Source organism: Chlorocebus sabaeus, chromosome 9 (genome assembly GCF_047675955.1).
Source record: "Chlorocebus sabaeus isolate Y175 chromosome 9, mChlSab1.0.hap1, whole genome shotgun sequence".
Taxonomy (NCBI): domain Eukaryota; kingdom Metazoa; phylum Chordata; class Mammalia; order Primates; family Cercopithecidae; genus Chlorocebus; species Chlorocebus sabaeus.
The window spans coordinates 133,686,945-133,707,516 of NC_132912.1; the positions used below are offsets into that span (position 1 = coordinate 133,686,945).

The 20,572-nt window shown below is 49.1% G+C and overlaps 1 protein-coding gene across 1 annotated transcript in view; it reads right to left on the reverse strand.

Moving 5' to 3' along the window:
* Positions 1-20,572, reverse strand: part of TCERG1L (transcription elongation regulator 1 like) — a 231,330-nt gene that overhangs the window by 52,297 nt on the left and 158,461 nt on the right. Inside the window, exons 6-7 of the mRNA XM_007964448.3 lie at positions 18,241-18,329; positions 2,155-2,309 (exon numbers count right to left, since the gene is read on the reverse strand). Coding sequence (XP_007962639.3) covers positions 2,155-2,309; positions 18,241-18,329 — 244 coding nt within the window. The remainder of the gene's footprint in view (positions 1-2,154; positions 2,310-18,240; positions 18,330-20,572) is intronic.

The following is a 20,572-nucleotide window of genomic DNA, read 5'->3' on the forward strand; positions in this document are numbered from 1 at the left end:
GCACGTCAGCCAGGGAGAATGCCAGTCACTCCTGATGGCTGCAGGCCGTCAACTCTGCTCCCTGATCGTTAATTAACCCTCCAGAAACACCTCCTGTCCTAATTGTTTCGCTGCAAAGCTCTCTGAGTGCATTTTAGGGAATTAGAAGTTGTGCTCTTAAACATCAATTCTACCCTGGCAACCGGAAGTCGAGAATCGAAGTCATTTGCATATCCTTAAGATTCAGGTTAAAAAAAAAAAAAGACTGGTTGAAGACAAATCTCTTCCTCTCTTTATATGAGGAGGGAAGTAAGATTAAAAATCGTTTTATAACTACATGTAATTTTGTAATCACATGTCTGTCTAAGTAGAGTACTTAGGTCTACCATAATAAAATGGGTATCAGACAAAACACCATAACATGCTAAATCTAAATTAATCAGGTATTTCTGGTTGTAAAACCTTAACTCCCTACTTTTCAGAGTGTAACATGAGATTCTTGTTAAAAGAAGGAAACGGAGCATGGAGCTCTGAGCCAGGTAATCCAGGCCCCTGTCGTCTACCCACAGTCCTGGCGAGCCCTGAGACAGCAGGTGGCCCAGTGGGGGCATTTGCAGACGCCTCCCTACTTCTTTTCAGACCTGACCTGATTTGGTCCAAACAAAAGAAATGAGAGAGCAGCTATGCATTGCCTTTAATAAGTTCATTTCTTTCTCCTTACTACCAATTCTTTTGGGGAAGAAAGAAACAGCACCCAATTATCTACAAGAACACAAGCTAAAGAAAGGAGTGAGGAATCTGCCAGTGTGATCTGCCTTTGCCAAGCAAATAAAATCATCGTTAGGACAGACTGTGCCTCAGTGTTTCTCGTGGGGTCTGAATGTGTCATGATTTCCCAAATCGTGCACCATCCTCTTGTCCACGAGTAGGAACCTTGAGAGGGTGCTTTCTGTAATGATTTTAAAGCACTCTTTCAGGACATACAAGGCCCCCTTTTAATAATGAATGTGGCCTGATCAAAGGAGGAAACACAATCGCCAAATTCAATTTTCACTGTCCCTAAATACAGCAACGTTTTACAGAATCAATTCCATATGCACCTTGGAGATTTTTCTTTTCCCAACATGCTGATTCAGTCTCTGGAGAATGCTGTCACTATTTTAAGTGGAGTAAACATTTTAAACGTGTGATGTCTCAATCTTAAAAGACTACCACCGTGTCTCTTACTATGGTTAAAAATGCTGACAAAACTTTTATAATACTGTCTTCTAAAGCTTCAGTCAAATACCTCGGGATGTGACACGACGTGTGAATTGCCATCGTCTAGTATTAGCCCTCAATGATGTGAAATTAAAAATGCCACTATGAACCCAATGCCACTAGGAACCCAATAGAATTCCACACAAAACTAAAACAAAGAGCCAAGCTCCCATTTCACCGGCCTGGCCTGGCAGCCAGGCGCCTCTGCCTCTCAAGTTGGCAGAGAGCTCCTGCTCTCAAACATCTCCAGTGGAGTCAAGACTGTTTGAATCCACATGCTGTGGGAGGAGGGCTTTCCCTGAGCAGCAGCTAATAAAATATGTATTAGATCTAATCGGAAAAGATCCTGTGTGAAAATGCTAAAAGTTCCTCTCTGTTTCTTGGCAAAACAAGATTTACAGGCATTGTCAGAAACAACCGCCTCTGCCAAGCACCCCATTCCTCTATGGCTGAAGAGAATCTCTTCCCCCGTCCGAGGCATCCATCCAAACACAACAGCAGATCGATGTGGTGCAAAGGTCTAAAGTGAATGTAAGGTGGAAGAAAATACACTCCCATCTGTGTACATCTGGTCTCTCAAGGGGCGTTTATAAGACATTTGGAACAAGAATAAAATGCTGGGTAACAGTGATGCTGGATGGAAGCTTCGAGGGGCTGATGGAATGAATGGCCGTCTCTGCATTAATCACCTTACGTGATGCAAAAAGACAGTCAGAGCCGACCGCTTGGAAGGATCAAGGTTTCTGCAGGAAGTGCCATAAAAGCTTGATTACTAAACTCTGCAGTCATGCACAGGATTCCTTAATAGTCAATTTTCAACATAACCAAGAAGAAACATGCTTTCACTTTACATTCATTAGAAATAAGCAGCTTAAACACTTCAAAGGAGATGTAAATAACCCAGTGCTTAGTTACTTGCTGGTGCCTCCAGCTTGCGTTTGTGGGGTGGGTCCTCAATGATCCTGTTGAGGTCTCCGCGGTCCTTCAGGTCCATGGGCTTCTCCCAGACAGACAGGTGCATCGTTGGGTTGAAGAAGAAAACTCGGTCATCGCCCGTCCAGACCACACACCTGTTTGAGTGGAAAAACTCATCTCAGTGGCTCTCAGAGACACTTAATTAGAAAGTCATTAGCATGAACTCTCACTGAAAAAGCCCCTCAGGACTGCAATCCATGCATTTGCAAAGCTTGTTTACGGGCAGTATGAATGCTAAAGACAAAGCCTGCCTTTTTAGGGGGCTTTATGGATCTGATTCATTTGATTAACAGGTAGACATTCTTATCACCAGCCTTAGACCAGGAAGAACACCAGCATTCAGAGAAACCAAGCAGCTCATGAAGGTCACATGCAGGCAGAGCTCTCTCCAGCCCACCAGCTGTCTCTGCCTCAGTGAAATTCCATTTCAGATGCAGAGCATTCTGGGGCACCTCTGGCCCCGGTTCCGGCAATGGAGTAATTTGGAGAGTGGCTCCCTACACTTCCCCAGTCGAGCTCTGCATGGCCGTCAAGCAATGCGCACGGCCACAGCTCATTACCCTCCCACAGCAGCAGAATTAAAAGGGCTGCTTTCATTAGCAACCACAGCCCCGGTGTCCTGCTCATTTGTGGATGAGCAAATAATGAAGATTTGTATTTTCATATATGGAAATTGAAGATATCTAAAATGAATCATGTGCCATTTTTAAACCCCTTATCTGTGAAAGGTTATCAGAAAAGATTAAAAAGAAAAAAAATGAAAGGAAGAAAAATAATGAGAGGGAAGGAAAGGAGAAAAGTCCCTCCCTAAGGAATGTGGGGCCCAGAGCCTGCGGCATGGAGGTGCATGGAAGATTCTGCGCTCTGACACTCTGGCCCTGCACTGTCCCCATGAGATAAAGGCCAGCAAGGCCGGCTTGGGCTCTGGGTTTATCCCCTAAGTGGTATCAGGGTGCTGTAGAGATTGAGGCCTGTGCTGGCACCAAGGTCTGGTCTAGGTGTGGACCCCCTGGGAGGTTCCCCTGGGGCAAGCTCCCTTCCCTCTCTGGGCCTCAGCTTCCTGCAGTGACCTCAGAAGGTCCCTCTGGCTCCACAAGCCTCCTGGGACTTTTCAAATGTGCGGGAATGAATGGGTGAGAACACCCACGTACCCACCTCTAGCTATTGACTTCCCTCTGAGGGAGGCCCCCGACCTGTTGGGGTACTGTTGGGCACTGCCTGGGTCCCCAGTAGCCCACTCACGCCTCACTCCGGCCAGCCTTGCGCAGGTTCTGGAGGAGCTATGGATCCGGGTCAATAGAAGCCACTCTGTTTTGCGTGGAGAAAATTACTCCACACTTCACTCAGCCAGGCATGTTCCATGGACCAGGCATAGGGCTCAGGGCCTGGGGCCCTGCATGTTCGCAACCCTGGGCAGACCAGGACCTCCCCAGAAATGGCCCTGAGAAGATGTGCTGGGTCCACTACTCAGCCCAGCCACGTTCATGAGTGTGGGAGCCAAAATGATGGCCCCAAAGATGTCCATGTCCTGATCCCCAGAACAGGTGTGCATCACCTTACATGGCAAAAGGTCTGTGCAGATGGGATTAGGATCCTGAGGTGGGGGAATAACCTGGGTCATTCAGGTGGCCCCAAGTGTAATCACAAGGGTCCTTCTAAGAGGAAGGTGGGAAGATCAGTGAGGAAGAGATAGGAAGATGGAGGCAGAGGTGTTTCATACAAACACACTCACAGAGACACACACAAACACATATACACACAAACAGACACACAGAGACACACATGCACACATATACATATATACAGAGACACACACATAGACACACACATCAACACACATACAGAGACACACATGCACACATACACATACACACATGCAGATATACACGCATAAACACACACAGACACATACACACACAGACACACAGAGACACATGCACACATATACACACACACGGGGACGCACATACACACAGACACACAGAGACACATGCACACATATACACACACACAGGGACGCACATACACACAGAGACATATGCACACATATACACATACACAGGGATGCACATGCACACATATACACATGCAGAGAGACACACATATGCAGACACATACACATAAGCACACACAGACACATACACACACATACACACAGACACACATGTACACGTAGACACACACAGAAAGACACACGTGCACACACACACGGAGAGAGAGAGAGATCAGGAGATGACTCGCCTTGAGACTCAAGAAAGGAATCACGAGCTCAGGGTTGCGGGGGCCTCTGGAAGATGGAAAAGGCAGGAAATGGACCTCTCCAGAGGCTCCAGAAGGATCCAGCCCTGCCCACACCCTGACTTTAGCTCAGCGAGACCTGTGTCAGACTTCTGACCCTCCCAACTGTAAGAGAATCAATGTGTGTCGCTGGAGCCCTGAGTCTGTGGGAGACAAATCAATGGGCTTCCCTGTCGGGGCCACTCTGTCCTGAGTGCCAGCATCTGGGAGCCCTGACCCGAACCCCAAGTGTTGTGCCTGGAGGCCTTGGCCACAGTCAGCCTGGTCATTCACGTGGGAGAATATGACCTGCCCTTCTGCCTGGCAAACTCTGCAGCTCCAACCCTGCCCTTGACCTACCAGGTGACCCTGAGAAGGTCGCCTCCCCTTGCTGGTGGCCTTACGCCCTCAGCCCTTCAGGTGGGGAGTGGAATGGGAATTTGCTTTACCTGGACAGTCCACCCCACTAGGGAAATGGACCAAGATAGAGAGTATCACACTCCCATGCCAGGCCCTGCCCTCAGGGAAGGCAGGCTCACGGGCCCATGGGGCGCTGCCTAGGCCCATGCTGGAGGCTGGAAGATGAGGCTGGCCAACTGCAGCAGACTCCATGCCCAGGTAGCTGGATCCCTTCCTGCTCTCAGAGCAGGCAGACCCTTGCTCCAGCAAGCCCAGGTCAGGGATAGCTGACCTCTGGGGCCTGCAGGGAGGCTGTGGGGTGCATTTATGGTGCAGAACCCGGCTAGCATAGGAAGATTTTATTGAGTCTAAAGCTGAAGGTAATCACACGGTGCTGTAAATTATGTACAATTCAGCTATTGCATGAACTCTGCAGACAGCGTGGGCCAAAAGGGAACATAAGCCCAGGGCAGGGACTGACTCCTTTCCTCCAGACGCAGACCTGGTGATGGCCTCCTCCCCAGGTGGAGCTGTGAGTGAGTGGGCCACATGCAGAGCCTATTATTAGCTCCCCACGAGGCCTGGGCTCTTCGAGAACGGTTAGGACATGGATGGTTTTACTACTGTGACACTGGGCTCTGTCTCCCGGCACCCCTCTTGCAAGGAATGCAGTTAGAGTCATTGATGGGACCCTATTGCCAGCAGGAATGTAGGGAGTGAGGAAACTCTGAGCCCACCTCCTTATGCTGTATGTCTCATGCCCAGTGTGTCAGGACCAGAGCAAGCCCAGCTCTGGCCCCACATGGGCTTCAGAAGCTTCCATGACTGGACAGTGGCTGGAAAGGCAGCTCCAACCCTGAAGCTCCCAGCAGCAAGAAGGCCCATTTCTAACAGTATTGCTTGGAATGTTTTTTCATGATGTTTTGCTGCAACTGGCCTCAGTGGCAAATCCTAGAAGCATCCTTGGCTCTCTGTGTTCCTCTCTAACCACTTAAGACTTAAAACCTGTTGTGTAGACCCATGAAGGTCTCCTCAGGAGCCTGACCTCATGTGGAGAACACAGAACAACTTACTGTGACCTGGGTACAGCAGATGGACCTGTTGACCACCATGTTTCTGGCAGGAGGCCATCCTGCCCCCAGGGTTCTATGCACACCAGTGATCTGGGCATAGCACCCCAGCCTCCAACAGCCTCACCCAGAGCTGGGGGGATCTGTGTGCTCCTCTAGAGTCACTGAAGTGTGGGGATGCTCAGCCAAGGGCCAGATGCTCACTGAGGCATCTCCAGTTCACTAAGAGCTGCTAGGTGCAGTGTCAGGCATTCATACTGCATTCCACAAGCAACAGGGCCATGGGAGAATTATTCGGAAGCCAGAGGTGTCGGGACCCAGGCTCAGACTGGCTGAGTGGCCTCATCCAATCTCAACCCTCACATTGGCTTGGGGAACTTTCTTAACCTGGGAACTCATCAGCTTTCCTGAATACCCGGGGTGAGCCCTGAGCCAGGTGAGGGTCAGAGGATGGGGGAAGAAGAAGCTGAAAGAGGTGAGAGGATGACCCATTGCATGGCAGGGACCAGCAAGAGCTCCGTTCTGCCCACTGCAGAGTTTAAGAGAAACAGGACTTCAACTTTGGGCCCTGATAGCACATGTGGATCTCCTATTACCCTGCACTAGGCTGACGGCAGGTCAGTGGCTGTATGAATCCATTCTAACATTGCTATAAGGATATACCTGAGACTGGGTAATTTATAAAGAAAAGAGGTTTAATTGATTCACAGTTCCTCATGGCTGGGGAGGCCTCAGGAAACTTACAATCATGGCGGAAGGCGCCTCTTCACAGGGCAGCAGGAGAGAGAATGAGTGCCAGCAGGGGAAGTTCCAGACACTTATAAAACTATCAGATCTCATGAGAACTCACTCACTATCACAAGAACATCATGGGGGAATCCACTTCCACGATTCAATTACCTCCACCTGGTCCCACACTTGACACGTGGGGATTATGGGGATTATGATGAGGTGAGATTTGGGTGGGGACACAGAGCCAAACCATATCATTCTACCACTGGTCTCTCCCAAGTCTCATGTCCCTTTCACATTTCAAAACCAATCATGCCTTTCCAACAGTCCCCCAAAGTCTTAATTAATTCTAGCATTAACCCAAAAGTCCAACTCCAAAGTCTCATCTGAGACAAAGCATGTCCCTTCCACCTATGAGACTGTAAAATCAAAAGCAAGTTAGTTACTTCCAAGATACAAATGGCGGTACAGGCATTGGATAAATTCTCCCATACTAAATGGGAGACATTGGCTAAAACAAAGAGGCTACAGGCTCCACACAAGTCCAAAATCCAATAGGGCAGTCATTAAGCCTTAAAGTTCCAAAATGATATAATTTGACTCCACATCTCACATCCAAGTCATGCTGATGCAAGAGACATGCTCCCACAGCCTTGGGTAGGTCTTCCCCTATGGCTTTGCAGGGTACAGCCCCCTTCCTGGTTGTTTTCACGGTCTGGTGTTGAGTGATTGTGGCTTTTTCAGGTGCATGGTTCAAGCTGTAGGTGAATCTACCATTCTTGGTTCTGGAGGACAGTGGTCCTCTTCTCACAGCTCCACTAGGCAGTGCCCCAGTAGGGACTCTGTGTGGGGGCTATGACCCCACATTTCCCTTCTTCACTGCCCTAACAGAGGTTCTCCATGAGGGCTCTGCACCTGCAGCAAATTTCTGCCTGGACATCCAGGCATTTCCATACTTCTTCTGAAATCTAGATGGAGGTTCCCAAACCTCAATTCTCGACTTCTGTGTACCCACAGGCTCAACACGTGAAAGCCACCAAGGCTTGGGACTTGCACCTTCAGAAGCAATGGCCTCAGATGTAGCTTTGCTCCTTTTAGCCATGGCTGATACTGAAGCAGCTAGGAAGCATGGTACCTTGTTCCAAGGCTGCACAGCGCAGGTGGACCTTCCTAGCGCCCTCCAGGCCTGTAATGGCAGGAGTTGCCATGAAGGTCTCTGACGTACCCTGGAGATAGCCTTCCCACTGTCTTGGTGATTAACATTTGGTTCCTTGTTATTTGTGCAAATTTCTGCAGCTGGCTTGAATTTCTCCCCAGAAAATGAGTTTTTCTTTTCTATCACATGGTCAGGCTGCAAATTTTCCAAACCGTTATGCTCTTCCTCCTCTTGACTGCTTTGCCACTTAGAAATTTCTTCCACCAGATACCCTAAATCATCTCTCTCAAGTTCAAAGTTCCACAGATCTCTAGGGCAGGGGCAAAAAGCTGCCAGTCTCTGCTAAAGCATAGAAAGAGTGACCTCTACTCAAGTTCCCAACAAGTTCCTCATCTCCATCTGTGACCACCTCAGCCTGGACTTCATTGTCTATATCACTATCGATGTTTTGGTCAAAGCCCTTCAACAAGTCTCTAGGAAATTCCAAACTTTCCCACATCTTCCAGTCTTCTGAGTCCTCCAAGTCGCTAGGAAGTTTCAAACTTTTCCACAGTTTGCTATCTTCTTCTGGGCCCTCCAAACTGTTCCAACCTCTTCTGTTACCCATTTCCAAAGTTGCTTCCACATTTTCAGGTATCCTTACAGCAGCACCCCATTCCTGGTAAGAATTTACTGTATTAGTCCATTCTCAAAATGCTATAAGGAAATACCTGAGACTGGGTAATTTATAATGAAAAGAGGTTTAATTGACTCATAGTTCCACATGGCTGGGGAGGCCTCAGGAAACTTACAATCATGGCAGAAGGTACCTCTTCACAGGGTGGCAGGAGAGAGAATGAATGCCAGCAAAGGAAATGTCAGATGCTTGTAAAACCATCAGATCTCATGAGAACTCACTCGCTATCACGAGAACAGCATGGGGGAAACTGCCCCCGTGATTCAATCACCTCCACCTGCTCCTGCCCTTGATACATGGTGATTACGGGGATTACAATTCGAGGTGAGATTTGGGAGGGATCACAGAGCCAAACCATATCAGTGGGTCTGGGCGGGTGAATTCATTAAGGGGTCCTGGGCAGGTGTCAGTGTTAGCGGGCCTGGGAAGAGGTGCAGCAGAGTTGAGAGTCCCACTGAAGCCTCCCAGACACTAGGCTGAGTGGTGTATGAGGATGCTAGGCGTATGGCCTCTTCTAGCAGAGGGAGGAAAGGGCAGGGCTGCCTGGCTTAGACTCATCTCCAATCAGGGCAGCAGGACCCACCTGAATTTCCCCGGATGTCCTACTTTCCACAGAAAACCAAAGCACATTCACCAAAGGCCAGGGCAGTGTGAGGAAGCTGGATTCCCTTGCTCCTCTGCTGGGCCACTCACCCTAAGCCCCATGTGCTCATTCCCTAGAGAATCAAATGCACTGAGACCCTAGAAACCTGTGTTCCAGAGTCCTGGTGGAATGCTCCAGGTGGCCCTATCCACTGGGCCTCATCATTTTCTCATCGACTTTCTGAGGGATTTTCCCAGCTGGCCTCCAGCTTTGCTGTTAACTTAAGAAAGAGCTTTACATTTGGGGACTTATATTTATTCAGTCAAATTTTCCCCAGATCCTAGGCCAGCGTTTGTTGTAAGTGCAGTGCCTAGGGATGCACTGACTCTAGGTCCCTGGTTCTCAGACGCAGAGACGCCCAAGGTGCATCCCCATACTGGGAGCAGCCAGCACAGCACCCTGGACTGCCCCAAAGTGTGAGGAAACAGCTCCCAATTCCCGGCGAGGAGTGGAGCTAATTAGGACTTGGTAAGAGATTACACCCAGGAGGAGGCCGAGCGATGGCAACTAACACGCCACCCATTTATATCCAGGCCACAAAGAGCCCAGCTCCTGAGCCCTGGGGAAATGCATGGAGTTGAACCAGAGCGGGTAGCTGGTAAATAAACGCAGTTCCCCCAGAGAAATCCACCCATCCACTCATTACGGTTGGCTTCCATCAGACAGAGCCAGCTGTAACACGCAGAATTGATTTTATGTACCATTTTATGCCCATTCTAAGTAATATGCATGTGTTCCCCTCCTTTAATCACACTTCATAATTTCTGGATACCTGCCATATTCCCTCTTCTCTCTAACTGTCCCCATATCCCAGAGGATATAGTTAGTGCATCAGAGTTATTTAAGTCTGGTTCAGTACATCCACACCAAGCAGCCGCAATATCTGAAGACCTGGGTTTCACTGAATGAACACTGAGGTTGTTGCTTTGTTATATGAAAGGATTCCCACACTCATCCTGCAAATAGCAGGACCCCAAGCTTCAAAATCAGCTGGCTGGTGAGGAGGGAATGCATCCCTCCCAGTCCCCCACTCCACAAAGGCTCTCCCTGGATCCCTGTCTCCATCCATCTTTCATCCCTGAGTGCCCTGTTCCAGGAGCATCCTGGGGGATGGACAGAGCCACACACAGGGCTGAGCTCTCAGAATGAAAGGGCTGCGCCCAGTGCCCTTTGCCATCTTCTCTTCCTCTCCTAGTCCCTCCCCACCTTTTCTGGGGTTTTGTATCTGGGAAGGGCCTGACCTTGGCAGGACTGAGCGGCCCAGGCCCATCCACCTGACAGCTGCGTGAGGAACTAGGGCTTATAAGGACTTCAGGAGGAGCGTGTGGAGACCTCCCTCCCGCCTTTCTTCCCTCCTGAGTAGGTTCTCCAGCCCAGCCGTGTCTGGTCGTGGTTCCCACCACCACCAACCCTTAATTCGAGAAGAAGGTACAGATATGCAAGATAAGGACACGAGCATGCACAGACGTGCTGTTCTGGGGCTGCAGGGGCAGCCTGGGCCGGGCACCTGCCAAGTGACTGTGTGTCCTCTCCGCTTCAGGCTGTGGGGTTGCCTTGCTATCCTTTCTCAAAAGTCGATCCGGCTGGTGACGTTCTAGACAGAAGGTGCTCCAGGCGCTGGTGGCTGCTGCACGGTGAGTCCAGGAGCCTGGGGACATGACCTCAGCCTCCCAAGAGCACAGGCTTCCCTACTTCCTCCTTTGAGGTAAAAAGACACCAGGAAATAGCGCCAGGGAGGGACTGGAAGTGAGACGGCGGACAAGCTGGGTGAGGAAGTCCCTGCACTGCACCAACAATGGAGGATTCTTGGCTGAAAACAAAATTCCCCTTGCCCTGGGCTTAGGTGTCTGTGCTCCTAAAGGCATCACTGTTAACTTCTTGGCATAACTCTTAAAAGATTTTACCAATCCATCTTTAGTTATTTCACATAAACGGATTTTGTCATTGTTAAATAATGAGCCGCAGGGAAAGACCATTATTCCATAGTCATGTTGAGCCAAGGCCACACGGGGCCCTGCCAGCTCTGTCCAGCCTTGCAGCGCAGACGCAAGCCCCCGGAGTCTTGCCGGGAGGGCAGCCTCTGGCCCAGACAGCCTCTGAGAACACAGGTTTCTGCCGAGAGCTGGGCTCTACCCGGGCTGGGGGCTGCCAAGAGAACCCGTCTTTATGGAGTTGGAAAGGGGGGTCACCCTGCTCTTGCACCCAGCAGAGTCCCAGCTTTCTTTAAACCCAGGGACTCATCCGATTTCTGATCTCCCCACCAGTCGCCAGTCGAAGATGGATAGAACTGCTACCTGCCCCATAGAGGCAGGGGACTGACAGCACGTCTGGGAGTCGGTGGCTGCCTGGGGATGAAAGCAAGGTAGCCTGAGGACCAGGGAAAATAAGCCCAGAGGGAACTGGAGGTGGCACTGCCCATGGCCCACCCCCAACTCCACGAGCTGCTCCCTCCAGACCTCTCATATGTGAGCTAAATGGCAGCTTCCCCGCCAACTCCTCCTCCCTCACTAAACCACACTGACATTTACTTCAACATTAGAGTTCCTTCCTCGACAAGTGACACCTCCTGTCCCTTCTCTGACATAATAAAAGACTCAGTTATGCAAAAGGGCCGAAGTGACATTTGGTTTCTCTTAAGTACTACTCAGTCAAGGAAGACCGACGCGGTGTCCCTCAGCCTAGCGAGTGCAATCGCAAGTCAGGGGACGGTGCACGGGAGAAACCGACTCAGTCTGATGTGACCGAACCCCGCATCTCTCTTAATCACCATAATTTCTAATCGCCTTTTTCTTCTTGAACATCATCCAAATGTATGATGTCTTGGGAAACTTTTCCCTTCTTTTCAGAAAAGTTCTACCAACTTCATCTCAGAACATGATTTTGATACTAGTTTTTCAAAAGTCAAACATGCTCAATACCTGTATTTAGAAAATCCAGAGAAACAATTTTTAAACGTCATGTCCAATAAATAATTATGAACTAATACAAAAAGATGTTACCCACAGGTACTGAAATATAAAATGAAGTCAGAATTAAGGACAAGTCATTAGCGTAAAATCAGGAGAACCAAAGCATATCCCTGGGGTTTGAAAATACAAAACAGCCCTTTGAAAGATGCTCACACCTACAACAGTTCACAAATCACATTTCTAGGATGGTGTCTGCCCGCAGCTCTTACCTCTTACCTCTTCTCCAAGGCAGAAATGCAGAGTCAGCTGCTGGCTTTTGGACTGGACACATTTACTAACATCAGAGGAATGCACCATACTCACTTTGATAATGTGCCCTGTACTTCTTACCTTTCAATGACTTTTGCCTCTTAGGATAAAACGTGAATCAGCTTTGCTAGAAAGTGGCGCCTTCTGACACTGTCAGCTTCCTAAAGTGCACTTTCATGTCTTTCCAAGCCATCTTAGAAAGAACTTTGATCTGTGCTATTAACAGACCATGACATAAGACCTGCAGTGTAGCAATCTGCATTTTTTAGGAAATAATATAATGTTAAAACCAATATTTCATGTATAGTTTTTAATTTTTACAAAAAATAGCTAACTACTTGTAAATCTATAGTCTTTTAAATAATTTTAAGATGCTGATTAATCATAGTTTTTGACATTTACTGTCATTTAACCCAAAAGCTATGGATTTTACACTTTGTCGAGCAATTACTATTGAAATTTTCCCATGTCATCAACTCTCTAAAAACCTTTTTATTGCCAGTAAGTGGGAGTGGTTTAATTCCCTCAAAATTACTATTTGTGTCTAAAGCCAAATCGCAAAAAAAGAAATAGAAATTCCTAAGGAGACTAATATAATGCTATTCTACTGTTAACATGCCTGAACGTTTAAAGAAGATTTGAAAAAAAAGTAATTCAAATTCCATTGCAACTATTACCATGACACCTTCTCTAGAGGAGGATCGGATTTCACCTTGTATGAAAGTAAACGCATGGTCTTCATTTCCTTTATCCTCCTTAAAATACCATGCCGGGGACATGGTATCCTTGAAACTACCCAGCAGGAGAATGTGGAATAGGTTTTCAGATAGCAGAGTTGGCTACAGAAGTTACTATGAACTTCGACACCAATTTTAATGGTTAAACTGGCCCAGGCCGTTAGACAAGAGTGGGTAGATGGCCCTTCATTTTTATTCCGGTCAGGGTGTTAATTTTCCATTTCTCAAGTGCTTAGCATTACATAAATGCCTTCAAGGAGGCCCTGCGTCTGGCCACCTCTCGGCAGCGAGAACAGCAGAGAGACTCCCACATAGTTAAGAATAGCTAAGGATGCCGCCCGTCTACTGCTGGCATTCCGAATGGATTCACTGAGCTCTAGCAGGGGGCACCAGCTCCTGCAGGGAACTGGAGAAACATCACCCTCTGCTCTCATCACTTTTAAACCAGTTTCTACCACCTCATTGCTTTTTAGATGCTTTCCCCAGAGCAGATGCAAATCAGAAAAATGCTGGAGGAGTTTCACCTTTGAAAGTGAGTTTCTTCCCTGTAACTGCACACAGGAGATGGAGGGTCTTATTCACTCTGCTGTCTTCTCAAACACTCCATTTCTCAGCCCGTTTTATTCAAAATGTATTTAATAACTACATGAAAAAGTTAACCAAGAGTAAGACTAATTTGATTTTTGTTGCAGATGTGTTGAGTGGATTCCAAAACTCCTTACCTCCTTATCATCCCAATTCCAGCTGCCCCCAGACGTCTCTGTGATACGCAAGAGGAACTCTTTCTGAGAATACTTTAGCCCAGCCTGCTTGGCTGGTCCACCTATGTGGAACCTTCTAGTAGCCAGGTTTCCTTAGGAGAAGGTTGAGGTCTATACTTACGTAGACAGCGGAGCTAATTCTGGGATCTGGCCTGAGCTGGCAGCCTGGACCACCACCCCTGCCTGGCTGAGGGTGGCCTGGTCTCTGACTGCCAAGTGGACCATTGCAAAGAGGATGCGCGGTCATGGGACAGACAGAAGGAGACTCCCTGAGACATGGGCAGCAAGCTCTGGGCTTGGCCATGAGAGGGAGGAGAGTCATCTGGAGCCATCAGAACTTCCTCCACTGCCGTGCCTGCTAACCCCGCCACCAGTTCCACTGACAGTGCCGGTGGGGTCCCCCAGGTGACCGTGAACTGGCCTTCTAAGACCTGACCCCTGCCCACCATCCTTCCCACCTACTTCCACTGCAGCCCCGAACCCCAAGCACAAGACGTTTTCCTGCTTTACACTCGGCCAAGATGACCTTCTGCGGGGCAGGCAGGTTCTCACTCGCGGTTCGGGGCCTCAGCAAGAAAAGGGGGAGTGCGTCCTGGGGAGAGGGCTCCTTTCTGTCAGCTCAGGGAAAACAGGCAAACCACACTGAGCCCTGCCAGCCATGTGCCAGAGCCTTACAGAGCACTGTGGGCTTGACCTCTCAGTCTAGGCATTCCAGAGCTGGGGTGAAGACCAAGGAGCTCATCTATGTGGCAGGGATGGGCTGTTGTGCTTCCGGCAGAAGCTGTCACTGGGTCTCCTCCTCCAATGCCTCCTTAGTCCTGGGGGCTCTGCCAAGCTCCTGCTGAGACCCCCTGTGGTCTTCTTAGAAAGTTCAAGGCAGCCACAGTGTCTGAGACATTCTCTGTCTGGGCGAAGACACCCTTTCTAAGCATGGGTTGTTTCAAATGGGTGAGGGAAAATGAGACAGATGACAGAGCCCCACTCCTGTCCCTGGAGCTCCCAGTGTGTCTCCGTGAGACCCTGGCTGACTCAGGGAAAAGGCTGACTGCTAGCAAATCTCTATAAGCGAGACAGCAGCAGATAATTCAGCTCATCAAGTGAAATAGGCATAGACCCACCGCCCAACCCCACCCCACAGTGGAGAGAGCTTTTCCTAGATGCAGGTTGCAGTGTGAGGAGAGAGTGCTGTTCCCAGGCCTGTGTGCATCATGCTGACATGAGTGAGGATGTCACATCACGAGGCACACAAAGCCCTCCTTGACAGAGCACACGGCCACGGGAGAAGTTGAGATCTGGAGTGACTCCCTCACTCTGCAATGTCGAGGGTGCCTCTGCTTTTAAGGATACGTGTGAACCACCCTCTGAGGTCTGGTGGTGGTCTGCCAATACATCCTTATTCCAACAGCTGCTCAAACAAGCCTAGGCTCTCTCTCCATTCAGGTGGGGCTGAGGTTAGACTAAACACGAAACGAGACATGCAGTGAAGCATCAGCCACCTCTCCATCCCTCTATGTAACTGCACAGGTCCCAGCAGGCAAAGCCTAGATCTGATTCAAGCAGTATGCTCCCAGCATGAAGCTTCTCCATCCACTCGCAGGTGTTTGCTCCTCTTGTAACACAGGAGGCACCCCTGGGGCTCCCTGGACATTTCCCTCTTGCCCTCATGCTTGCCAGTTAAAGGTGACACGGCCAGGAACACACACTGCACCTCCGCCGTAGTGGCACCAGTCACTGTGCAGACCAGGGAGGCCTGTAGGTCCCGTGGGACCTTGGCCATCCTTCCTCTGTGATCCCAGACCCAAGTCCTCACCCACCTTTCCTCAAGCCCGTGGCCCTACACCCCGCCACTCCCACTGACCGCAGCCGCCCTTACCTCCCATTCCCAGCACCCCCATTCATTCCCTCATCTGCAAGTACCCTGGGCTTAGCTGCTCCACGCTCAGAAACCCACGAGGACCCGCTAAGTCCTCGCCCTGCGTGGGATCTGCCCTCCCATGTGGACCAAGCTCCCTCGTTCCGCTCCTGTGCCGAACCTCTACTGCCGCAGGGATAGCGTGCTTTCAAGTGTGATCACACAGCAGCCAACAGACTCCCTCACCTATCCACGATTCATCGGCAAAGACCCACGACTGGGAGGGGAGTGCAGCAGCCAGGGAACCGTTCTGATTTGCTGGATCCCACGAAGCCTTGCTCATGGTAACACAATATCGCTGGAGAAGAAAGCCACAGCTTTCACAGTGAGAAGGCTCTAGTGCTCAAGGTCAAGTCTTCTGGATCCCTGCAACCCCCCAGGGGAGCCTGGCGGAAGCTGTGTGAGGATTCCACAGGGTCTTGGGGAACATTTCCCAATCCCGCAGTGCGATGTGCGGCAGTTTGCCTGCCTTGGAGACATCGGAGAGAAGCTCTCAAACAGTTTGTGGCATCGTCAAATGGACGTGCAGTCATGTGCCGCATAGTGACATTTCTTTCAGCCACGAACCGACCGCACATACCATGGTGGTCCCGTCACATTATAATACCGAATTTTACCATACCCTCTCTCCGTTGGGATGTGTTTAGACACACACATCCCACCACTGTGTCACAACTGCCTCCGCGCAGTCAGCACCACACGGTCTGCAGCCTGGGCGTGCGGGAGGCCATGCCACCAGGCCTGTGTGAGCGTACCCTGTGATGTGCACTAAAGGATGTCAGATGCCACTGCCCGAGGATGCGTTTCCAGAACATACCCCTGTCGTTAAGCAGCAGAGGGATGTATATGGTCTTTGTTCCAGATGATTCCTGATACAGAGCTTCCCAAACTCTTAGAATTTCCTGAGCAAGGACAAGTCCCTGACCATGCCTGAGGCTGCACAAAGGAAATGATTTCAGGACGCCTGAGTAGCTTCAGGGAGGGTGCTGGTCTCCAGAGACACCAACCGCGTGACCGGAGGGTTGCCACTTTCGGCCCTGCCCAACCCTCTGAGTCCTCTCACTTGGCTGACGATTTCATCAGTCATGCCTATGTAGTTACATCTCTGCTAAAATTCTAAAACAATGAGGTTCTGAGCGCTTCTAGGCTGTTGAACACTGCGGCACTGGGAGGGTGGCTCGGGGGATGCCCAGAAGCTCAGTCAGGTCCATACCTTACCCTGAGCACTGCTTCCACTGGCTGTTCCTGAATGGTATCCTTGATAAGACAAATGTAATGCCAACTAAAGTGCTTCCTGAGTTCTGCGAGTTGTCCTAGCTAATCACCACTGAAGTGGAGAGGAAGTCATGGGAACCCCAAATCTGTGGTCAGCTGGGCAGATGTATGGGCAGCTGGGGGACCCCATTTGCAGCCAATGTCTAAAGCAGGGCAGCCTGAGGGACTGAGCCCCAGCCTGTGGGGTTTGACACTAACTCCCACTAATTAGCATCAGAATTGACTTAAATTGTAAGGGTTGGAGAATGGGTGGTTGGAAAACAGCACAATATTAGTACAAGGAGGCCTCACCCCGAGGCACTCCCAGGGTGCAGAGGAGCTTTAGCTACAAATGGAAGGCTGGAGGCGCTGGGCACCTGCCACCGACACTGACCGTGGCATACAAGGCAGGGGTGCCAGTTTGTCCAGATTGGAGCCAAGTTCACCCTAAAAATCAGAGGGTCAGGAGACAGCACAGCAGGCCCGGTCATCAGGGACATGCTCACTCACTATGCAAGGCTGGTGGGGGCCCTGCGCTCCTTGGCTGGCTGCTTTCTGTTCCTGGCTGGCACATTGAGCTGACACAACTGGTTGCTATTTCTGTTCTTTAAATGAGCTGTTCCTCCCAGCTGTATACTGCACTCTCATCTTCAGGCTTTAAACTTAATTTTTACTGTAATAACCTTTTATTCTGCTTCCAAATGACTCCATTATAAAAGGGCATTTTAAAAAACCAAAGACTGTGGCTCCCTCGTGGAGGGTGTCTGGAGAGTGGCATACTCTGAGAGCAGGCAGCCACACAGGGCGACAGAGAGAACAGCCACGTCTTTAATTAACAGCCATTCGGTTACGATTCTTCTTGGAGTGGAGGGAAAACAGATCTTTTGAAGTGTAAGGCATGCTACACTTTCTTCAGCCACTGCCTTTCGCTGATAGACAGGCAACAGCATTATCATTTTAATACATATGCACAAATAGATCAGAGCAGGATAGCTCACCACTTAAATGCTATGTTTTTCTTTCTGCAGAATGTGACCACAGTGCAGAATTATACCTGCCAGGAGCTGCAAGTTCATTTTTTTAAGGCACAGGATGCCCGAGAAACATGCAGTGTCTCTTTGGTGACATCAGACAAATGCCAGGACCAGACAACGCCATTGCTAGTGGCTCTTGGGCTTTGGGGTGTCTTACCAGGGGGATCCGGGCACTGGGGTGGAGGCCACTGGCCTGTTGCCTCTGGCTGTGCTGTCCTCTCCTCCCCCCAGCATCGGTGGAGGTTCCTTTCAACAGAAAGAGACAGGAGAGTGACTTTTAATTTTAAACACTCATCTTCAATTACAAGCAAGGAAGGGAGGAATAAACAAATCTCCTGCAGGCAGGCTGCTTATAGTAGCCCCGAGATAATAACCTCAGCACAGCAGCGCCTGGGCTGGGAGGTTCTGCCGGGAACACGGAATCAATGCAGAGCAGACTGGGTAGAATCACCCGGACAAAGGCACCCCTCACTGTCCCAAGCTGTCTAAGCTGCCTGCTTTTCCAGAAGCAGAGACGGTCAGAGGCAGCCAAGAGAGGGCATCTGAGGTCTGATGTCTTTGGGACAGAAAATCTCACCGGCTTCATCCCCAGAAATGAGCTGACCCGGCAGTGGGAGTCACTGTGCCATGAAAACAACAGCATTTAGTGGCAGAGCCTCAAAGCTGGGGCTGCCACATCCTGGTCCCATTAAGGCAGGAAGAAGCGACAAACCCATATTCCTCAATAACGACTCTGCCACCCAGAGTGCGGTTCCTTCCCAGGCTCCCGCCTTTCCTGACCATCCAGCTGGGGGCGGGGCTCATGGGGACTGTTTTGCATCCTGGGAAGGATTCTGATTCTGATGCTCGGTTGGTCCACGTTTTCATTAAGAAATAAGAAAGTTTGAAAATGCTGGGCGCGGTGGCTCACGCCTGTAATCCCAGCACTTTGGGAGGCTGAGGCGGGCGGATCATGAGGTCAAGAGATCCAGATCATCCTGACCAACATGGTGAAACCCCGTCTTTACTAAAAATACAAAAATTAGCTGGGTGTGGTGTGTGCATCTGTAGTCCCAGGTACTCGGAAGACTGAGGCAGGAGAATTGCTTGAACCTGGGAGGCGGAGGTTGCAGTGAGCCGAGATCGTGCCACTGCACTCCAGCCTGGATGACAGAGTGAGACTCTGTCTCAGAAAAAAAAAAAAAAAAAAAAAAGAAAAAAACAGAAAGAAAGAAATTTATCACCTAGAGTAAAATGAAGATTTATGCCCTAAAATTAAAAAGAGAGAAAAATAAGCTATGGTGGGGACATTTGATCAGTATTCACTAGGAATAAAATTTGGAGAAAAATAAAAATTGCTTGAGATTTAAAAATATGGTCCATCATAACTCTAACATAAACAGAGGCCCACAATTCAGATGAATTCCTTTAGCCATATTGATGTATGACAGACAGCAGATCTTACTGGGCAGAAAGAACCAAATTCTTGCCAGTAGAACCATATATCACAAAGAGAAATAAAAAATAATAATAATAAGGAGGTATCACCACAATCTTCGAAGGCTGTAAGAAAGAAATGAATTCACATGAAGTATAATAAATTCTCGTGTGAGAAACTTTTTTCTTTTTTCCTCTTCCAGCTGTTTCCATGGTTTTAATCTCAAACTTAGAATGCTCTGATAGATTATGTTCTCTCTCTGGGAAAATTAGGTGGGATTAAAAGATACCAACGCCTTATTCAAAGCAGCAATCTGGTTCTGAGTTGAGAATGTCAGGTGTAATTAGAATACTCGATTCATTAAAAAAATGGAAAATCATCCTAAAAGTTTAGAATCTCTGTTTCTACCGTTGTTGATGTTGGTACTTTATGAGGTAGTGGAGGTGGGAAGATGATTAACCATTCGACCAACCAAAACTAAATGAAGTCAATGCTCCAAAGTCCTCCTCGGGAGCTCCCAGTGCAACATCAGCCATGCTTAGGAGGCTGGTGATGCTGTGGCAAAGCCCAGCACATGTGGGTCCCTGAGGGCTGTGCTGGGCCAGGGCCCATCTGCACTATGTCAGCTGCTTTCAAACAGAGTGCTTAGGAAGGAAAGTGCTAAATTACGGAGGCACAGAAACATAAGATTAGAACAAAAATTAAAAGAATCTCGAGTGTCTATAACAGACAATGGTGAGATAAAGCCCAAATGAGTAAGTCTGTCTAATGTGACAGTTTGGTAGAACCATGGAAAACAGAATGAAGTTGTGTCTTGGTGACCGAGTTATCCAGAGTGAGTGGCCCATATTGAGATGCCAGCCCAGAAGGGAGGACAAGAAACACGGAGATTAAAGCGCTCAGCCAGAAGCATCTTGCACGGTCTCCAGCGTGAGGGTGAACCTGGGAAGGGCATCTTCTCGAACACCATGCAAGGGATTACCAGGAAGAAAGGAGTGGTCTGTTTCATGTACGTTCATCCTGGCATTTTGGTATTTTACACATGATTTTAATGTATATTATAACATTATCC